The sequence below is a fragment of the Mesoplodon bidens genome (genome assembly GCF_964165515.1).
Source record: "Mesoplodon bidens genome assembly, chromosome: 10".
Classification (NCBI taxonomy): domain Eukaryota; kingdom Metazoa; phylum Chordata; class Mammalia; order Artiodactyla; family Ziphiidae; genus Mesoplodon; species Mesoplodon bidens.
Genome location: NC_138172.1, coordinates 34,395,862 through 34,418,309, shown reverse-complemented (window position 1 = coordinate 34,418,309; position 22,448 = coordinate 34,395,862). Strand labels below are relative to the sequence as shown.

The following is a 22,448-nucleotide window of genomic DNA, read 5'->3' as shown; positions in this document are numbered from 1 at the left end:
TGCCCTTATATCACCATTTAGCAGACTAACAGCTTGCAATACACAAACCAAATTTATTTATTGTGGTTACTGTTAAATGTAACATAGATGTCTGGCTGTTTTTAATGCAGCCTGGGTGGGCTGTGGTCAGAAGAACAAATTGCCAGGCTGTCCACTGTGCTACTTTGGATGTCTTGGCATGTGCAGGCGTGGGGGCCTGTGCAGTCATGGGTCAGGAGCTTTCTCAGGTGTGATTTAATTGTTTACCCTGTCAAATTACAGTCCTGCTGGATGCATCTGTGACTTAGGTCAGACTTGAAATGGCACAAAGATGAAAGGTTTGACTTCCAGATGAGATATTGGACACATTACAGAAACACTGTGTCACACAGAAAGGAGGAATTCCATGGACCAGCATGGAAACCAGATCATTCAAGCTGCACCAAACTCTCTTATTCTTATTTTCCCCATTAAGGTTCCAGTTCTATGAGTTTAAGGCAGATTTCTTGCTATTTTATGAACAGACATTGTCTTCCTTATTGCTTCAATGTAACCTATGTTAACAAAGTTATAACTTCAAGTGGGGAGTAAGTTCTAAATGTACATAAGAATCAGAGAATACAGGTAATAGTGAGATTTTGATTGTGAGCTGCTAGAGGATAGCAGCCATGTGCCTGAGAAGGAAATGACTGAATTTTGATCTATTTCCATTTATTTAGAGGATGATTTATATTACTTTTGCATTCTTTACTAGCAGTTGAGAAATTATGATTTTTGTGGAGTTGCATTGTGATATAATTTCATAAAAAGGAGTTTGTCCTCTCTGTCCCCACCACCCTGCCCTACTTACACACACACACACACACACAACTGAATACATTTGTGTTACAGTGTAAATTTTGAAAACATCCTTTTAGTGTAGATCATAGTCTAAGTAGAGAATATTCCATTTGTATTTCTGAACCAAGGCAGGGGAAGCCCTTTGAAATTTGACTTTTTACTATGGACTCAGACTATAACAAGAAAACAATTTCTGCCTATAAAGCAGATATTTCTCAAAAGAGTCCCTGAGTCTAGGTGAACCTGATTTCAGGGTTTGGCTGGCATTGGTGATAAAATAGTCTTTCACAAGTAAGACAAAGCCTAGTGAAAATTCAGTGGTAACTGAACCAACCCCCTTGATATCTCAAGATGATGATGTTATTCTTTCAAATGAGGTGAGTGATGCTGAATAACACAGAATGTCACTTCAATTCAGGGTGTGTGTGACCAAGTAACGTTGGGCTTTTCCATTTCCTGTTTAGGTTCCTGGTGGAATTTAACCTCTGCAGTTGGTGGCACTCAGATATGACAGCTAAAGGTAAGCAGCAACTGGCTTCTCTTTCCTTGCCCAGAGTGATGAACCCGGGGTTCACTGGCTACTTTTCACCAGGGATGTGCTCACATAAAACTACCCAGGACAAAGAAGTGATGATTTCTCCTCTCTGTCAGCAAAAGGCATCCTTTGTGCTAAGGGCAGCGCTGTTCAGTCTAACAAAAATTCCACAGGCTTCATTCAGCCCATGTTGAATGTACACTTTGACCTGTTTCCTTAACTAAGGCTTTGAGGTCATACACTGCACAGGAGAATTCTTCAAAAGCTAGTGGGCAGTGCTGAAATCTAAGGGTCACAGACACATTGCCTTTCTCAGGCTGAATGAATGGATAACCGTTACCTTTTTACCATTACCTTCATAAAATATAAATCTGATCAGATTACTTTCCCTGCTCAAAACTATCAATGATTTGAGCAGTAATTAGTAGAAACTATTAGAGGCCTGAGTTGTGGAGTTAGATTAGTATGGATTTGAATTCTGGCTCTGAGGTTGGCCTTTGTCAAGTTAGCTGATCTCCTCAAGGCTCAGTTTCCCCACAGTAGGCAAAGTAGAGAAAATAATAAAAAATATTTATCTCTTATCATTTGTGTGTATGTGTACATTTAATGGTAAGATAAATCATGATATATGCTGAGCATAGGACTGGAATATTGTAAGCCCTCAAAAATGGTAGCTGTAATTAATTCATGATAATGGTGATGATGATGTTGACTGTAAAAAAATGAAATATTGCCATTTGCAGCAGTATGGGTGGACCTAGATAACATTATACTTAGTAAAGTAAGTCAGACAGAGAAAGTCAAATACTATATGATATCACTTATATGTGGAGTCTAAAAATAATACAAATGAATCTATATACAAAACAGAAAAAGACTCACAGACATAGGAAACAAACTTATGTTTACCACAAAAAAATGACAGCCCATTCACAGAAAGGCATAGAAAATACCTATGAAATTTACTAATATAGCAAGAAAAACAATATGCAAAGTTGTATACACCCCCCAAAACCCCCCAATGGTTGGGGAGAAGGAGGATGTAGAATTAAATCAGATCAGCAGTCAGGCCAATGGGAAGTCAGTAGGCAGGAACCAAAATAGGAGATAGGAAAACTTTCATGCACCCCAAAGAAAATTTTACCTATAACATGAACCTGCTTTTGTTTAAAATTGTACATGATTTGAAAAAGAAGGATGAGAAGGAACTTACATAATGGGTGCTTGTTATCTTTTTCTAGTCAGTTTTCTTATTTGGCTAGCGTGTCCACAATTTTACTATTGGGGTGAAAAAAAGGTACATGAGATTAAGTGAGAGAAAAGGAAGAAAGGTGATCAATAGAGGCCAAGAGAATGGATGGCAAGTTGGTTAGATGGCTGCTCTCTGCAGCACCAGTGCCTGGGGACAAATCACCACTCCTTGCCAGTCAGGCTTTGAGCTCTGTTTCAGCTAGAGATGAAGTGCCCTGACCTTGGAGTCAGGCAGCCTTCCTCTGCCACTTGCTAGCTGTGCGGTTCTGGACAAGTCGCTTGGTCTCTCTGGGCTTTGGTTTCCTTGCTTGTCAACAGAGATAACAATAGACGCGATGTGGTTGTGAGCAGTGGATTAAACTGTGCATGCAAAGCCCACGTGCAAGATGGGGCACAGAGCGAGTCTCCAGCGTGGTGGGCAGGGCTCCAGCTTTGGGTGGTGGTGTCTCTTTTGGCTAAGACGTCTGGCTCTCTCTGAGGAGTGTGCTTAGTGCTGGGGCAGCAGGCTGGTGGTCTTCAGTGGTTCACTTTCTGGCATTCCTCTCATTTCTCTTCATATCCGCATGCCTGCCCACCCTGGCTGAGGGGCTTTGGTGGTGAGCATGAGAGTGCGCCCTCTTCACGCCAACCTCCATTGCTGCTTCCCCCGTACCTTGGCCTGCTTCCCTTCCCTGCTGCCACAGGCATCTGCCCTCACTCTTGCTCTGGTCCTTGACATGGACAATTAGTTGTAGAGTTTCTTTTAAGTGCCCATCCCTGTGATCTCCACTTAGACCAGTGGTTTTCAACCTGGGGGTGATTTTGCCTCCCAGGGGTCACTGCAGTGTCTGGAGACATTTTTGGTTGTCACAACTGGGGATGGGAGAGAGCTATTGGCATCCAGTGGTTAGAAGTCAGAGATGCTGCTAAACATCTTACAACACACAGGACAACCCCTCACAACAAAGAATTATCTGACTCAAAATGTCAATAGTGCCACTCTTGAGAAACCCTGGTGTAGGGCAGCAGAGATGAATTAGGAAGGGGGATACGGTCTTGGCACTCATGACAGTTACAGAAACTTGTGAAAGTTCCCATTCTGAAATTTCACATCCCTTCTCCCTTCTTCCCCCTCCACCTTAGCTAAGAGGAATGATGTGATGCTTCAAGTCTCTGTTTTCTGTCTTAGGAAGCTTTTTAAACAACCCTTAGTAGGTAATTCCAAATCCTCTCACTCCATCAACAGACTGCACAAAGACCTTGTCAGATAGTTACATCATCTGCAAGTTGTGTGCCAATATATAGTACTTTTTCCTTCCCAGAGAGCTGGCACTAGGTTCTCTTCAGATCCCTTCAGCATACCTGAGAGGTGGGGACTGCTAGAATGTGTCACTAAGCCTCTCTGAGGCACGTAAGTCAGACAGCTAATAGGAAATGGACTCAACCCCAAACCAAGGCCAGCTACCTCTGCTGGAGGACGGCGAGAGACGCACCTGGCTTTCTGTGAGTCCCAAGTTAAGCAAGCTGCCGCACGTGGATTGTCTCATTCAGACCTGCAGCCCTCTGCTGGGCATGGCTATGACTTTTTCTATTTTATAGATGAAGAAACTGGTTCAGATGGTGAATGCACTTGCCCACAGAGCTGCAATCATCTGAATCTTTGTTAGAGGTAAATGTGAATCTCAGACCCAGTGTAAGCAGGGAAAATTCCAAGCATCATAACAATATTGCCTTGAGAGGTTTCTTCATTCTAAATTTACCCTTCCCTCACTGGATAAAGACCCTGAGCTGAGACATAGATCTTTGTTTAACTAAAAATGGAATCCATAATTACACTGTTTATCTGCTTCATTTCCTTAATGAAGGGGACTGTGGAAGGCCATTTCTGCTTGATTATCACAAAGGTATCATTTTGGCGAAGCTGCACAAAGAGAATGGAGCTTGCTGGCACCCGGTTATGAATGGGGGTGCATTCACAGAGACAAAAGAAGAGGAAAGCTTTTCAAATGGCAACTCTATTCATTCCTGATTGTCTGCACAGAATTACTGGGAACCCAAGTCAGTTATTCTCATCAGGGACATTTGTTGCTAAGGGAAAATTAAAGAAATCCAATTGTGTGGATGCTCCATTGGGTGCCTCATTGTGAGTGAGTGATAGGTTCTGGCGGCTTCAGCCTGAGACGTCCAGTATAACTGGGGTGGGAGGCAGACGGGGTGGGAGGCAGACTGGGTGATGGCCAAGAGCCGAGACTCCGGGATGTGACCATGTGTATGTGCATTTGGGCTCCATAACATAGTGGTGTGACTGTGGGCAAGCAGTTAACTTCATTTCTCTGAGTTTTAGCCTCTTCATCAGTAAAACAGGATAGCAGCAGGGCCTTGCTCACTGTGTGATGGTGAGGATTCCATCCATCAAAGGGTCTAGCACAGTGTTTGGCATGTAGTAAGCGCTTAGTGAGTATTGGCTGCAAAGGTGGTGGTGGTTGTTTTGCTATTTAGGTAATGATCGTGATCTCTGGGACTCCAGGCAGGCTATGTCTGCTTTCTGAACTTCAGTTTTCCCTTCTGAGAAAAAAAGGAATCAGTCTATCTGAGCTCCATGATGCTTGTGTACCTACACCTTTGTAAGATAATGAGTTTTAAATGCCTGAGAGTTAAAACAGTACCCATCAGATGACTGGCAGCCTTAGTTATTGGTTTGAAATTCCATAGATAAACAGTAATGACTAGCAAATATATGTGGTGTTTTCCATAGCGCTCCAGACAAAGAAAGGTCTTCATAATAAACCATGTTATTTAGATTAAATGTGGCCATGGTTTTATATGATAATTTGTGTGTTTCCCAAAAGTACCAAGCAACTTCCAGCCAATCTATAGTCATACTGCAAATAGACTCAACGGCTCATCACCACATCAGTACGGGTGCCCTACAGTTGTCAGAGGAATAAGAATTTCATCTCTAGAAAAGATCAGAGCCAAATGAGTCTCTCCATTGAGAGCGCTGGACTCATTCCATTGTAACTGGGCCCAGACAATTAGAATTAGAGATGGTGCAATTATCAGGGTTATTTAAATCATGTGTGCTGCCTATCTCAGCCTGCCCCAAAGACCTTTCTTCCTTTCTCTTATTGGCCAAACTTCATAAAGCAGTTAAATATACATACATGCGCTGGAGCCAGACGGCTCAAGTTCAAATTTTGGCTCTGCCACATACTCACTGGATGAATTTGGACAATTCACTTCATTCTCTCCTCCATTCGCTAATCTCCAAAACAGAGATAACAATTGTTCTTACCTCACAGTTTGATTTTTTTTTAATTTTGTCATGTTGTACTGTTAAATAAATAAATACATGTAAAGCAGAACAACATCTGGCATATAAATTTCTTAATAAATTTATCCATTACCATCATTGGGTTATTATATGCCATCTGCATCCTGTGCCATATCCACTTATAATCTGTGCTTTTGTTTACTTAATCTTTATTTCATTCAACTGACCGACTTTTTGAAAGTTAGATAAATTAAATATTAAAGGGAAGCTTCCCAAATTAAAACTTAGTATTGTTTGCCATATAGAGAAATCAATTGTAAAAATAAGAACCCTGAAAAGAAACCATGTTATCATATTGTAGTCAGGTCATCTGAGCTTCATGTTTGGCCTCCCTAGGGTAAAGGGGAAAAAAGCAAATGAAAGAAAGATGGAAGAGACTCCCTAGCATCAAACAAAGACATCTTCCTGACAAAAATCGAGGACACTGACAAAGAAATGGGGAGAGAATGATGTTCCCACCCAGCGCCTCTGTGTTGTGGCTGTTGGACCTCAGCCTCCTGAAATCCCCTTGCCTTCCACCCAAGGCAGGCAATTTGCCATTAGGGACCGAGAGTCTCCCATTTCCTTTGTCTGTGTTATTTGCCTGAAAAACACCATTCAAGAGAATTATTCATTTACTCAGCAAGCATGTAATGACACTTCCTATGAGCTGGCACCGAAGGCTCAGGGGATAGACAGTGTTCAGAACCTGGCCCTTTGCGGGCATGACGACTACCCGTGTGGTACCCTCGGTGGAGTCAGGATCAGGGAGGCAGCCATCTGCTTGCCATTCTAACCAAGCAGCAGTGGCTCAAAAAGGCTGACAGTCTGAGGATTCAATGAAGCAACCTTCACAGTAGAAGTGGTGCTGGCAGTAGGCACAAACACTTAAGTAGCCCTAACAATGTACCAGCCACTTTTAGTGGATGAATTCATTTGATCTTCAAACGACCATGTGGAGTTGGTTCGCATTTTGCAGATGAGAACACTACAGTGTGGAGAAATTAAAAACCCACCTGATGTCATACAGCAGTGGCAGAATTCACAACACCCAGAATTTGTGCTCTTAGCTGTCAGTACCACACGATTAGCCCAACTCCTGGCATGTACATGGTAACATGAAGGCTGCTGGGGAGGGGGGGCACACATGTGTGTGAAAATATGCATGTGTGTCACTCTGTTAAGAGTTGTACATGCATTAGTCTATTTATTCCTCAGAACAGCCCTGTGAGTTAGCATGGGAATCTCCCCTTAATGTCAGTGACCAGTTCCTGAAAATCATGGTATGCATAAAAAGCTGACTGAGGCTACTTCCATTCATTTTAAATAAGAAAAATTACAAGGTGTTATTCTTCAACCCCCAACCCCCAACCAATTTCCTCAAAATAATTAAAGCTCAGTAAAAACGCCTGTATATAAAAGAATCACGTTAGGATGCAAATGCTTAAAACATGGCTTCCTGATCACCCAACAATTATCTGGTTGTTACCAAACAGTTGTTTTGCATTCAGTAACCCTCTGACGGTTCACGTAGTGCCGGCAGCCTCCCAGATGGACATTCTACAAAACATCTACTGGTGGTTCTGACATCCAAACCAGTTACATTTGGAATGTAACTGGAGACTTTGTTACAAATATGTATTTATATTTCTATATAAACATCAGCCAAAAACTTTATACAAAGTTTAGGTATTGGAAACCTATAAGCAAGCGTTCTACTGGGAAAATGTTCATGAGTAGATCTCCTGTGAAGAGTACCTATACTACTAGCATCTCCATTTTACAGATGAGAATACTGAGGATTAGCTAAAAGCAGTGAAGCAGGAATTTGTACTCCAAACTGCTCTGACTTTACCCTTAACCACTATGCTACAGTATCTGTCATCATTATCGTCATCCCTAATGGCTTCATTAGAATGCTAGCTTTATTTTTGTTGTTGTTGTTGCTATGATGATGATTATTATTATTAATTGACATTAGCACTCATTATGTTCCAAGTACTGCACTAAGTACTCAACATATATTATTTCATTGAAATCTCACATCAGCCTCTAATAAAAGAACTATATTATCCCAATTTACAAATTTAAAAAAATTGAGACTTAGGTTTTGGAATTTGCCCACTGGACATAACTTGTTTAAACTAATTAATCCACCACCCAGCCCTTACCAAGTACCTACTGTGTACTCATCCACGTTCCAGGGTTATTTAGTACTATCTTACTGGACAAGGAACTTCATAATAGTAGGATTAGGTTCGTGGCTGTGTTTCAAAGACATTATGTATTTTACTATTCCATATTTCAATTTTGTTTCTATAATAAAACCATGCAATTGTATCATGACCCTAAATAATATGGTGTAACTTGTATTTTATACATCTATTCAGATGTATATACGTGTGTGTGTGTGTTGTTGTTGTCACTGCTAAGTTCAAGTAAGTATGAGGTCAGAGACCGAGTGACTGATGTTGTCCCAGAAAGTAGAATTCTTGTGATGCATAAATGATAGTTGATCATGCCAGCAGAACTGCTTGAGGAATTATAGCTTATAGAGTTGCTTGGCAGATGAAATCACTTGACTAATTAGAAAATAATGCATTATGCTGTGCCTAGAAAAATCACAGAGCAGCAGGAGCGGAACTGCGTTCTGAGTTACTGTGGGCTGCCAGTCACAACAAAGCCTGTGCCTTGTATTCTTTATCTTTTTTTTTTCCTTATTCCTATAGCCCAGAAATTGAAACAGACCCTGGAGCCTTGTGATACTGAATATCCAGCGTTTGTCTCTGAGCGCACCATCAAGGAAACCTCAGGGAACATTGCTTGTGAAGACTGCTCCAAGTAAGCACCCCCTGCCCCTTTCTGCTCAGCATAGAACTTTTCCAAACAGGCCAGTGCGGCTGGCATGCGTAGGATTACGTTGAGAGCTGGAAACATGGCTGCCCTCTTGTGTGAGGAAGTATTTCCATCAGCTTGGAAGGAACATCACTTGGCTTTGCTAGAGAGATCATTTAGAGTTTGGGAAACATTCAAATGTATGAAAATACATCCTAGAATATAAGAGATTTTTAGTCCAGTTTGTAGATGGGTGGGAAAAGTCCTGATTGTTTTTTTTTTCCCCAATTGACAGTTGGCAATTTCAGCTAGTTGGGGAAATTTCTCAGGTGTTTTTAGTGAAGGCACCAAGCCTTCAGGATTCACCCAAATCTGACATATTGGAAATGGTTTCTTGGAGGCTTAATATGAGTGTCCTTGATTACTAATGAGGTCAGGCCTCTTTCACTGGTTTTATTGGTCATTTGGGGTCTCTGGCCTCTTCATTCCTGTTGGCAGTTCTCTACTGGGTGGTGGATCTATTCTTACTGATTTGGGCATTCTTTCGTTTCAGGTATGATTTCTTTGCAGTTCTCTGCTCTGTATATGTGTCTTATTCCTTGGTCTATCTCTCTTTACTTTTTATAGAAGTCTATAGATGCATATAAATTTTTTTAATGTTAATGTAGTCTAATTTATTCTTATTTTCTTCTTTAATTTGTGCATTTTGTGCCTTGTTTCAGAAAGTAGTGTCTGCCCTAATGTAATAAATATATTCTCATATATTTTTATTCTGAATACTTTAAAGGGTTGCCTTTCACATTAGAACTTTAATCCCTCTGGAATTTACTTGTGTGAGTGTCATGAGGTAGGGTCTAATTTGGTCCTTTTCCATATAGTTGGCCTGTTAACCAGCACTTTACATTGAGTACTTTTTATTTTCCAATAGATATATTATGATACCTGTGTCATGGGCTGAATTCCCATCTATTTGCAGATCTGTTTTCAGGTTTTATGGTTTGCCAAAACCTGTGTCAACGCCATATCTCTTTAATTATTATATCTTTGTAATGTGACTTGGTAGCCAGGAGAACAAATCTCTTTTTCTTATTCTTCTTCTAAATCAACTTGCCTGTTTACTCTTTTGTATTAATTTTAGAATCAGCTTCTTAATTTTGATGAATTATGCTAGGGTTTTGATTAAAATTGCTATAAGTTATAGATTAATTTGAAGATAAGTGCTATTTTTAATGATACTGGACCTTCCCACTTATAAGCTGAATATCTCTCTTTACTTACATACCTATCAATACAGTTTTATAATTTTATGTTAGATTTATACCTAAGCAGCTTATGGTTTTTTGCTATCAGAAATGGCATATGTTTAAAACTACATTATCGGATCGGTAATTGCTAACATATGAGAAGCTCACTGATTTCTGTATGTTAAATATCCTGCATCCAACTGCTAACTGCTCTTTTAGATCTAATAGTTTGTATATGGGTTCTCTTGGACTTCTTTCTCACAGAGTAATATCATTTGTAAAATTTTCCTTTCTAATCTCTACACTTAATTATTGTTTTATTGAACTGGACCTCTGATACATTTGTTGACTAGAAGCTGTGAGAGTAGACAACTGTGTCTTGTTCCTAATTAAAGGAATTGCTTGTAATAATTCCATGTTAAGTATGATGTTTGATATAGGGTTTTTAAATTGTAGGAAAATATAAATAATATAAAATTTACCATTGTAACTATTTTTAAGTGTACAATTCAAGGGCATCAAGCACATTCCAGTGTTGTGCAACCTTAATTATTATCCATTTCCTAAATTGCTATGAGTTTTTGGTAACCATTTATTAGGTTAAAGAAAACCTCTTCAAGTGTACTTGTTGCTCTGGTTGTTACTGTTTGAAACTTGAATGGATGTTAAAATTTATCAAAAATTTTTTCTACATCCATTATTAAAATAATTTTAATTTTTAAATATGTTGTTACATTCATATAACTTAAAATTTTTTAAATCATGAACTATATCATATATATTATAAATATCTTTAATAGTAGATGGGTTATCTAATATGAAAACATACTTGCTTTCCCAGGATGGACTTTCATTGTCATGATTACAAAAAATGGAAAACAAAAGCCATATTACTAGATTCGTTTGGTCATATTATATTGTGAACATTTGCATCTGTGCTCAAAAAGGAGAGTGGACCATACTTTCCCTTACTTCACCTGTCGTTTGGCTTTGCTATTAAGGTCATTTTATTGTTACAAAATTACCTGAAGAGTCTTCTTTCTTTCTCTAATATCTTTAACATTTTGTGTAAGATTAAATTATCTTTCTTGTAGATTTAGTAAAACTACCCATAAAACTCTCAGTGACCGATGGGTTTTTGCTTATTTGTTTGTTTTTGTATGTGAGTAAATTTTCAGTCACTCAAGTTTCCTTAGTGGTTAGATAATATCTCTTTGGAATTTCCATTTCTTTTTTAAATGATTTTGGTGTTATATTTCTGAGAAAATTGCCTGTTTCATCTCACTCTTCAAGTTCATTGCATACATTTGTAAATAGTGTTCTCTTTTCATTAAAAATGTTACCATATTTGTGATTTTGCCCCTTTGAAATCACTCTCTCCTTCTTCCCCCGTCTCCCTCCTTCACACCCTCTGTGTTTCCTCCTTTCTTCTCTCCCTCCCTCTCCATACTGGTGCAGATAGGTTTGTTTTGTTTTTCTTTCCAAAGAAGCATCATTTAGTTTGTTTCATTTCCTCTGTTTCTTTGACTTTCTATTTCATTTATTTTGCTTCTTATCTGTATCATTACCTTTCTTCTATGTTTTGGGGATTTACCCTGTTTTTTATTTTCTACGATTTTGTGTTTGATGCTTTTTCAATTTCATTTTTCAGCTTCATTTATATATATATAAACTTTCTCTCTACATTCCAGTTTATCTTTGTAAATTTAATATAGGGAGTTTCATTGTTATTCAGCTCTAACAATTTTCTAACTTTCACCATTTTTTTGCTCTGTAAATTTTTAAATAGTGTTTGAAGATTTCCTAATATATGGGTTTTGAGGCTATCTTTTTTATTATTATTGATATCTAATTAAATGACATCATGGTCTGTATAACACATGTGTTTTAGTATGTGTGGAGACTTGCTTTGTATTCTGGTATTTGTCCCCATGTTTTTGAAAGCAAGTTTTATTCTCTAAAAGCTGAGTACAAGGATTAATATGTATCCATTGGATCAGGTGTGTTTATGTGTTTCAAACTTTTTTTTTCTTGGTCGGTTTTAGATGTCAAGCTCTCACCAGGCTTATGGATTTTTCCATTTCTTCATGTCATTCACTCTGTTTTGCTTTCTATATTGTGAAGCTATATTACCATGGATATTTCTGTTCAAGACTGGTGTAGCTTCCTAATAAATCATTCCTTTGATCATTGTGTAATAACACTCTTTATATGAAAGTCTTTATGCTTTAATGCCTATTTTGTTTGATAATAGCATAGGATTAGTAGTTCTTCTTTAGGTAATATTTTCTAGGCATATTTACCCCTTTCCCTCTATTTTCAAGTATTTTTTTTGTCATTTTGCATTAGGATTTTGTATTATAAATAGAATTAGCTGGATTTGAAATTTTACTGCAGATTTAATCTTTTAAAATTTATTTTGCTTACCAATAAGTTTGTATTTATTTCTCTTGTCATTTTATGTTTTCTCTTCCCCGTACTTTTTCTTTTCTTTTCTTTCTCCCTCTTTCCTTTCTTTTCTTTTCTTTCTTTTTTGCCTTCTGTTGTATTCATTCTGTCTTCTACATTCCCTCTTTTCCCTTACCAGTATACTAGTGTATACTAGCAAAGTATATGCTCTGCTCTTTTGCTAGTTAACCCTTAACCTTTTAAACATATTTCAATTGGTCAGGATCTCTTCCTTCCTTCAGAACAAACAAAACCTTAGAACCTCTAACTTGGATTACATCTCATCTCTTTCATGTAGTATTTTCTAACATTTTAGTTCTACTGTGTTCTCAACCTACCAAATATTTTATTACTGTTATTGCTGGCTATAGTAAATGAGATGTTTACCAAGTTGTTTACTTACAATTGCCTTTGTTTTTAACCATTGTTTTTGGTTGTACAGTACATTAGAAGTTATTTTCAGGAATGATCTGGGAGTGATAAATTATCTCATTCTTTATTTGAAATTTCTTATTTAATATGTACTCTGCAGTGATAATTTAACTTCATACTATCTAAATTGATACATTGAAGATCCTATTCCATTGTCTCATGACTTTTAGGTTTGCACCTTTATAAGTAGTCTGGCTTTTCATTCCCCTCTGGTGGCTTTTAAAGTGTGTCTCTTTAATGTTCTGAAGTATCATTGAAGTGTATTTAGATTTAAATGTATTTCTGTTTGTGTACTTTATTCTACCTAATTTCCTTAAGCATATTAGAGTTCACTAATTTCCTTTTGATTGTGTCTAGTCTGCTGCTTAAAAAGTCCATTGAGATTTTTTTTAAATACTGCATTCTCTTTTTAAATTGAAGTATAGTTGATTTACAATACTGTATTAGTTTCAGGTGTGCAAAGAATCCATTGAGATTTTAATAAGGTTGTCTTTTTTATTTCTAGAAGTTTTATTTGCTTATTTTAAAAATCTGTATTTTTTTTACATAAAGTCTTATTCTTAAGTTTCTATAACCAATAATAAAGGCCTTTTAAGATTATTTTAATAGTTTAAATTTTGAAGGTACCAATCCTGTTGTTTCTTGTGTCTACTTTCTTTCCTGGTTGATTATTTTCTCATGTGTTTTGTCATTTTTTACTGTGAGCTGATCTTTGCTATTGATTATTTTTGTGGGAACAGAATAGAGACCGAGTTTCTCTTCACAGTAGATTTACATTTGGGCTTCAATCATGTATCCTATTGCTATTGACTGCCCAGAAGTAATTGTTATGTTTTTGTAATTAGGAGTCCCTTTATCATATAATTACAGTAAATATTTTTCCTAAGCAGTATGTAGTTTACGCTTAAATTTAGATTTCTCACACTAACATTGTTTTACCCATTCAGAGCCCCAGACAGTACCAGATTATCAGGTTTTTACACTTAGTTATAAATGTACAAGTTGGCTTTTAGTGTCTTTTCTTGTAAGTTTCTTTGTATTTAAACACACTTGTTTTGTTTTACTATTTCATCCAGCATGTCTAAGTGTTTAGAGCAGAATAGCTTCTGTATTTGCCCAGTCTACCATGTCATAGTTTACTACATCAGCTGAGGACTTTAGGGGCACCAGAGGAAAGCACTGAAGTATAGTGGTTTAGTGCTGGGGCTATGGAATCAGAGGGTTCAGAGTGTGAGTCCTAACTCCATTAATTGCTAATTGTGTAACCTTGAATAAAAACCTAAGTTCTCTGAAACTCAACTTCTTCCTGAGTAATTTGGGGGATAATAATGGTAAGCATATCATAGACTTTTTATAAGAATTAAGTGGGAAAATTTATGTTGTGAATTTAGCATAATGCTTGGAAGAGAGTAAGTACTCAATAAATGGCCACACTTAACACAAGCATAATACCGTACCAACTTAATCTAAAAAGTTTTTAACATCCATAAGCCATTCTGTTGAAATGTAAATGTTCCTTTTCAAAGTCTAACATCACTTCACTACTATAGAATTTCCTGGAGAAAGAGGTATTCAGATGACCAAAGTTCATGTATGACTTAAGGATTGTTGACTATTCATGGCTCTGTGAAGCGGACGTTACTGGTTTTATAATGATCATGAACCTTCTTTTGCTTAACTATTTATTTATTTATTTGGCTGCACTGGGTCTTAGTTGCAGCGTGTGGGATCTTTTAGTTGCAGTATGTGGGATCTTTAGTTGCTGCATGTGAGATCTTTAGTTGTGGCATGCAGGATCTAGTTCCCTGACCAGGGATCAAACCCAGGTCCCCTACATTGGGAGCACAGAGTCTTAACCACTGGACCACCAGGGAAGTCCTGATTATGAACCTTTTTGAGCAGAGGGATATTATCTCCACAGTTATCATAACTACAAACTCTATGAGGTGGCCAATATCTCTTAGCAAATGATAGGCAATCATATTTAGTAGAGTAAGTTAGGTTTCTCACTTCCATTCTAAGTGAGAAAACAAATAGAACCAAGATGGACAACTGCTAGGGCAAGCAGTATTTTTCCTTGTTGACTTATAGTTAGAAACCAAAGATATGAATGCTGCTTGATGAAAATAAGTGACCTAAAGGTTTCAAACTAAAGAGAAGACTACCTTTCATTCAATGGGAGGTTAATGTGTTCTTGCTACAGCCCGGAAACTGTGTAGGTGCTTTGGGGAAGCCAAGGATGAATAAGATAATGAAGTTGATGCCGAAGGTATTTGTACCCGCCATGACTAGTCTTTTTCAGAGTTGAAATTCCACACTGGGTTGAAGACCCACAAGAGGTTGGAAAGTTGAGTAAGGCCATATACAATTTGCAGGCAGCAGTGAAAAGATACCATAGCCTTGGGAAAATTTTGCTTTCAAAGCTTTATTTTAAGACCACCACCCAGCAGCTCCATCATAAACTATGGAGGCAAACAGTAAAGGCTCTGGGGTCTGAGTGAGGAAAGGAACAGGGGCTTGTGCTTTTCCCTTCTTTTTTAGTAAATTTTTTATTGACATATAACATATACAGAAAAGTGTACAAATCCTAAGTTTGTCACTTGATTAGTTTTCTCACAAAGAGGACACCTCTGTGTAACCAGCACGCAGGCTAAGAAGTGAAAGAACATCATCAGCCCTCTAAGAAGCCCCCCACCTACCCCCTTCTGGGTGCCACCCCACTTACCATAAGATAACCACTCTCTTGATTTCTAACATCACAGATTGGCTTCGCCTGTTTCTAATGTCTAATTTGTGAGATGACAATTTAGTTTTTAAGATATGAGGGCTGATACATAAATTACCTTGAAGGATGTTTCTAAGGAATTTGCCTGGAAAGCAAAATAGGTCTTTAGGAAAAAATATTAAAGGTAGCTTAGGACTTCAGTGAACATTTCTTGATTGTGAATTATATCCTAGACACTGGGCTACACTGGGGGGAGACAGCAATAAATGAGGCACACATGGTTCCTTCCTCATGGAGTTTACAAGGAAGTAACTAGGCAATGTCAACAGTCCCTGCTTCATGCCAGGATTAGAGAGTAAATGTCACACAGGAGCACAGAAAGGAGGCTTGGAGTGATCAAGAGAGTCTTCCTGGAAGATGTAGCATCCAGTATAAGAACACCAAGTATGGAGGAGTTAGCAGGTAGGAGTATCCAGGCAGGGGGAGGAGCCTTGTGGAGGCAAAAGAAGTTGTGGTTTGTTCCACAAATGGTTGGAAGTTCAGGGAAGTTGGAACACAGAGGCGGGGGTGAGGCAAGATGAGAGAGGAGGCAAAGAATGAGTAAGGCCCCAGTCGTATTGCCCCTTTGATCCTGTTGCAGAGTACTAGTCCTTTGAAGGACTTCACACACTACCCCGACACCCGTATGGAACAACTGAGAAGTTTTAAGGAAGGGAGAAAATGTGATCAGATTCCAGATGATGGGAGAAATGACAGCAATAATGGTGACGTGGGACCGACCTTTGAAGCAGAAACTCCTGATTCAGACAGGCCATTTGCTGCACCTCTGAACGTACCCCTCCCAGCACACACACCCTGGTCCTAACAGAGCAAACTCATCTGTTTCTTCTTCCTCCTCCTCCTCCTCTTCTTAGGGATTAGAAATTGACAGGTTGGCTGGGGTGAGTAGTTAAATGAGAAGTCGATTCACGACTATTTTTTTTTCCTAATCTGAACATTTTTGTGAGGCTTTGTTATAAAATTATGATATGATGCTCATATCAATCTAAATAAACTCAGAAAGAATAGTCTCATTGAAGGCTTTTGAAGGATTGAACTCTTTTATTCTTGTTTTTTGCATATCCCATTCTCTCTGGCTTTCCTTTCTCCATTTTATGAAATAAAATTTATTAGAAGATATATGTGAGTATTTATCAAAGAATGAAGGTAACATTTTGTATGAGCTTTGTATTCTTGGAATGCAATATGTTAATGAGGAAAATAATGTTATTTGACTTTTGTCAGCTGTCCCTTCTTGATGGCAGGTAGATTTTTCAGTACAGTGGCCAACAGGTTTGGTGGCAACCAGGCAGCTAAATTTGCCTATCTGCTTTACATTCAATGCATGTAGAAATTTGTCAACCTTTACCTGGAAAGAATGAGATTTTGCAGGACTAGTTCTCTAAGACAGTTACTAATTTTTGACCAGCTTTGTAGGTAACTTCAGGTCAGGGGCAGTGACATTCAAAAATAACACAATTCTACAGTATTTGGCGATGAATGAGTTGGAAACTGAGTTTGGTGAAAATTACAGTATTTCAAAAATTACGCACTAAGATCTTTTTCAAAGAAAAACATCTCGCCTCCCGCAATGGAACATATAAAGCTGTGTCCTTTACAAACCATTTTCAAGGCAGCGATTACTTTCCTCCACAAGCAATGGCAAACCATAGAGCAACAATCCCAAAGGACTGTGCACTTCCCACGGGAACGTGCTTCGTGTGGCAGTGTGCTCATGGACTGTCATTAACAATCTTCCCATCTCTCAGAAGACATCAGATGACCTTGGTGCCTAAACATCTTGCTAGAGCTCAGGACACTATGTCAGGTGGTTCTAGCCATATTGTAAAAGTCTTTTTGGTCTCCAGCAATCTTTGAAGACTGGCTGCTCCCAGCTCCATCTCTGTGTCCAGTTTCCAGAATCCCTTGCTGGCTTTATATGGAAAAAACATCAAGAGGTGACTCAGTTGCTCTAAATAGAAACCTTCACAGTGGCAACTCCAAAAGTGGACATTTATCTGTCTATATCATAGACAGATATATTATAACAGAGGGACAGTATGCAATGTTTAAAAAAGGATTTTCAAAAATATAGGGTTTATTAAGAATGCAGGAGCCTAAAAGAAAATAAGAATTTACATAAGAATGTCATTAGGGTTGGTGGTTTGGCTGTGTTAACCAATAATTTTCGTCATTCAATATCCCACTGATTATTAAATTAATCTGTTATTCAAACAGCAGTCTAAAACAACTCAGCCCATATTTTCTGGGCATTTGTGACTGTCAACAAGCTTAACAAAATTGGATATCTAAAAGGAATGCAATGTTTTAACTACTTTCCAATACATTGCTTTTTTTCTTGTTACCCACCTCGCCCTTTGCTGAGAAAGGGATCCACAAAGGTTCCCTTGGAATGAGAATCAATTGCTGAGTTAAACACTTATAACCAATTTAAAAAAAAATTAATCAAGAATGAAATTAAACATGTGTCACATTTTTAATGCCAGAGCTTTAAAATTCTTGTCACATGTCAGTGCTGGCAAGATATTAATTTCTAAGTCAAATTAGATTAGATTTTTATGTTGTTGTTTTGTGTGTCTATGTGTGTGTCCTTTTTTTTTTTTTTTTGGTAGTATTACTCATCACTTTTCATAAGAATTATGTTGCCATCAGTTTCACTTTGGGATCTGCACACAAGTTTTGCTCATCTTCCTGGAAGCCCCAAAAGCTGTGGCTACACTTTTCTTCTCTCATCACTTCTCCCCACGCGCCTTTCATTTATCCACTAAACTGAAAGAAAGTAATTGGTCTCGAAGCTGTGTTGACATGTTTCGTGGGCTACAGTTCAGAGAACCATAGTTCAGGGATTCCATTTTCCTACAAACGACTCCAATTTCCTGTTGAGGGCTTATGCTGGGTGGGTGATTTACCGCAAATTCTTCAGACTGTTCTCAGTGAATGCCCTGCAGGTGTTCTTACCAAGTGGATCTTACCAAGTGTACAACCTGTATAGTGGACCCACTGCATAAAGGGGACGTGGTGTCTTCCTGGAGTAAAGACTAAGAGGATGGGCTCTGGGATTGGGCTGCAGTGTGGGCTACAACACTTAACCATGCAAAGATTTTAACCAGTTATTTAAATATTGTAGGTTTCAGTCTGCTCATCTGTGAAAGGGGTATAATACCAGACTCACAGGATCTGTATGTGGGATTAAAAAAAAACTACAGCCCTCATTTTTTTTTTTTTTTTTGCGATACGCGGGCCTCTCACTGTTGTGGCCTTTCCCGTTGCGGAGCACAGGCTCCAGACGCGCAGGCTCAGCGACCATGGCTCACGGGCCTAGCCGCTCTGTGGCATGTGGGATCTTCCCGGACCGGGGCATGAACCCGTGTTCCCTGCATCGGCAGGCGGACTCTCAACCATTGCGCCAGCAGGGAAGCCCAAACCTCATTTTATCATAGTGCCCAGCACAGAGTAAATGCTTTATAAACTGGAGATATTTTTATAGAGCACAGTCCACAAACCCATCTGTGTTGACAGTGTTGTAGGAAAACCACAGAACTCTAGTCAGTCCCCTCTTCCAGATTTCTTAGCCTGGAAGGTAAAACTAATAGTTTCAATTAGAAAAAGTAGTTGGTGAGGTTTTTGCTCCAATGAGATTGTCCTAGATAATATAGATCTTGGAGTTTTGCCACTTCCTGGATCTACTAGAGCTCTTGGTTCATGAAAAATTTGGAATTCTGAGTTAGGGACTACACATATTCAATAGCGATCGGATACTTCATTACACAAATTAGATACAGACTTTGCCAGCGGGAATAGATTAGTGTCATGAATAATATAATTTGTAGGTGTTAAAATGTAACAGTTTTTAACCACTTAATTTGCAAACATACACTAATTTGTTGAAATACTTTTGTATCTCCTGCTGTATAGATTCTTGCCAAACTATTGTACTCAATCTTGTTTTAAACGTGTAAATAAATGTGATTCAATTTCCCATGAAATAATCATTGGCCCTTTTATACGGTCTTAGTTTAGTTCTAAACAAGACAACCTTCCTACTCTGCAGTGAAATTAGCACCAAGGGTCAAGCTCTTCCCTTTGGAGATTGAGGGTTGTGCACCTTATTTTTCTCCAGGTTTTCCCTTGGTGTCGTTTACTCTCTTAGATCTAGCCATGTTGGCTGGTAATTTCGGTAATAGATCACCAAAATCAAAATAGTTCCTATACCTTTGAATTTCTATCTATCTATCTATCTATCTACTTATTTATTTATTTATTTATTTATTTATTTATTTATTTATTTATTTATTTATTTATGGCTACGCTGGGTCTTCGTTGCTGCGCCTGGGCTTTCTTTAGTTGTGGCAAGTGGGGGCTACTCTTTGTTGCAGTGCTCGGGCTGCTCATCGTGGTGGCTTCTCTTGTTGTGGAGCACGAGTTCAGTAGTTGTGGCTTGCGGGCTCTGGAGCGCAAGCTCGGTAGTTGTGGCACACGGACTTAGTTGCTCCATGGCATGTGGGATCTTCCCGGACCAGGGCGGATTCTTAACCACTGCACCACCAGGGAAGTCCTCCCTTTGAATTTTACAGTGTCAAGCCCGTGCATCTCAGATGGTGGTATAGGAATAAATTTTGGATTCTAAAAGCAATTTCTTTCCATCGCAAAATATTTAAAATATGATTGTATCAAATATAAAAGTTTTTCAACAATTTGTCATATAATGTTAACGACCTGCCACTCATTCCTTAATAAAGAGCTACCTTCTTTTTATATTATGGTATGGAGCTAGGCTTGAATAATTTAATATTAGCTCTTACAATGAACAACCTAATTAGTGCTGTATGTTTGTGTTTACTAAAAACATCTTGGCTTTAAACTTTAAAAAGCAGGAGGGGGAAGTAAATGCTTATCTTGGGAGCTTTATTTTGGATTGTTGCAACATTGCCAGAAGATGAAAATGTGGCCCATAAACATTAGAATAATTGGGATTAAAACCTCTGATTGATTTTTGTACCAATTCTTCTGAGTCTCAATTCAGTGAAGCACTTTACTGGAGACAGGATTTCACTGATTCTCTTCCTCAGTTGCTTAAAGGGAAAAAGTGCCCTATTTCCAGAAGCAGCCATGATTACAACTTTGAGGCTCCAGATAGAACGGCCATTGTTGTGTAGATGTTACTATCTTTACTTGCTCTTTGATAAGCCATATTTGGAGAGGTTTTAGTACAGAAAATGTTGTAAATTATTGTTTTTCCTTGAGAGTCCCTGATGCAAAATGAGAGGGGCACATGTCTGTAATGACTAGGCAGGTCTCTACCTGACATGAATTAGTCTCACAACAATTTCCCATTTGTACATTTCTTAATGTGTGGGAAAGCTGGGTGGGAGCACATGTAACTTTGGCTGGGCTCACAACACAGTGAGGCTTTCCTCTTCCATGCCGGAGGGTAGGAGACCAGCAGAGCCAAGGAGTATATTTAGAATGTTTATTTGCATGCGGAATGGAGGAGTGCAGAGATGTATCCACACTATTGACGTTTGCGAGCGGCCTTTCTGCAGTGCATTGTCTCCATCCTGATGGCTGTTTGCTGTGTGACGCCCACCACCCCTACCTCAAAGAGCAGTCTGTGTTCCTCCCTTGGGCTTCCCAGTGCTGCACCTGAAGTGGCTTAGCAAGTTGCCAAAACTATAGATGTGTGTTTATTAATTCTCCAGCTTACCCTCCATTTGTTTAGCTTGGAAAGAGTTTATATATTCCTGTGGGTATTAAAAACTCATCTGATGTATTAAAGGAGCTCAAAGGATCAAAGAAGAAATGCTTCTTGAAATGCAGCATGTTGAATGTAGACATAAAAGTTCTAGACACAAACCACTTTTTCAAGAGACATTTTGCACACTGAAGAAGGAAATTCATTTTTTAATCATCAGCTTTTCTTTGGGACTTGGATTTTCTCTTTTTCTTCAGGTGACCTTCACTCCCCTCCTTTTAGGATTGCTCATGATTTTGACAAGAAGACCCCTTGGCAACATAAGGTTGAGAAAGGCACTCGTCTCAATACAGTTTTCATGCCTAGGAAGATGTCACCCAAGACCCTTAGCAAACACAGCAGCCCCTGCCACCTCTGTGCATTTGGAAGAAAAATGGGTGGAGAGGGTACAAGATGAGACTAAGAATCACTCATGATCCACAGTAATTAAAGGTGTGGATGATCAAAGTCAGAAGGAAGTGGGAGAAATTCTTAGGCTAGAATCTTTATGTCAGATGCTTCTCAAACAAAACACTACTATACTGACTTTTGGAAAACAAATTATGTATTTTGCAAATGATTCCATTTCTATTGAAGTACTTGCCCTGCAGTCTTGGATTAATTTGGTAGATCCAAGCCTATATGAGAATGCATATGTGATTACTGTTTATTGAATGCCTACTTTATACCAAGAGCTTCATGTTCATTTCCACCTTTTTCATTCCATTTTTTCATTTCATCTGCATTTCAACAAGCAGGAACCTGAGGCTCAGAGGAGTTCTGTCTCCTAACTGGTGTTATAAAGCTACTGAGTGCCAGATCTGAATTGAGTCAAGGTCTGCCTGACTCTGAAGCCTGAGAGAGAATTCCTGTGGCATCCAGGTGAATGCCTCCCTATCATGGTACCAAGTCACCTGTGTAGCCACGTGTCAGACTGAGTTCATCTCATGATCAATGTTTGCTTTGAAAACTGACAATTTCACCATTCATTTGACCTACGGGAAGAAGTCTACGAACATCCACTTGGACAAGAGCCATATGCTTCCTGAATGCCAGTTTCATGCAAATCTCCATTG

The 22,448-nt window shown here is 38.6% G+C and overlaps 1 protein-coding gene across 1 annotated transcript in view; it reads left to right on the top strand.

Annotated features, from left to right (window-relative positions):
* Positions 1–22,448, top strand: part of CACNA2D3 (calcium voltage-gated channel auxiliary subunit alpha2delta 3) — a gene marked incomplete at both ends in the record, with an annotated part of 788,351 nt that overhangs the window by 729,842 nt on the left and 36,061 nt on the right. Inside the window, 2 exons of the mRNA XM_081246546.1 lie at positions 1,284–1,339; positions 8,627–8,738. Coding sequence (XP_081102672.1) covers positions 1,284–1,339; positions 8,627–8,738 — 168 coding nt within the window. The remainder of the gene's footprint in view (positions 1–1,283; positions 1,340–8,626; positions 8,739–22,448) is intronic.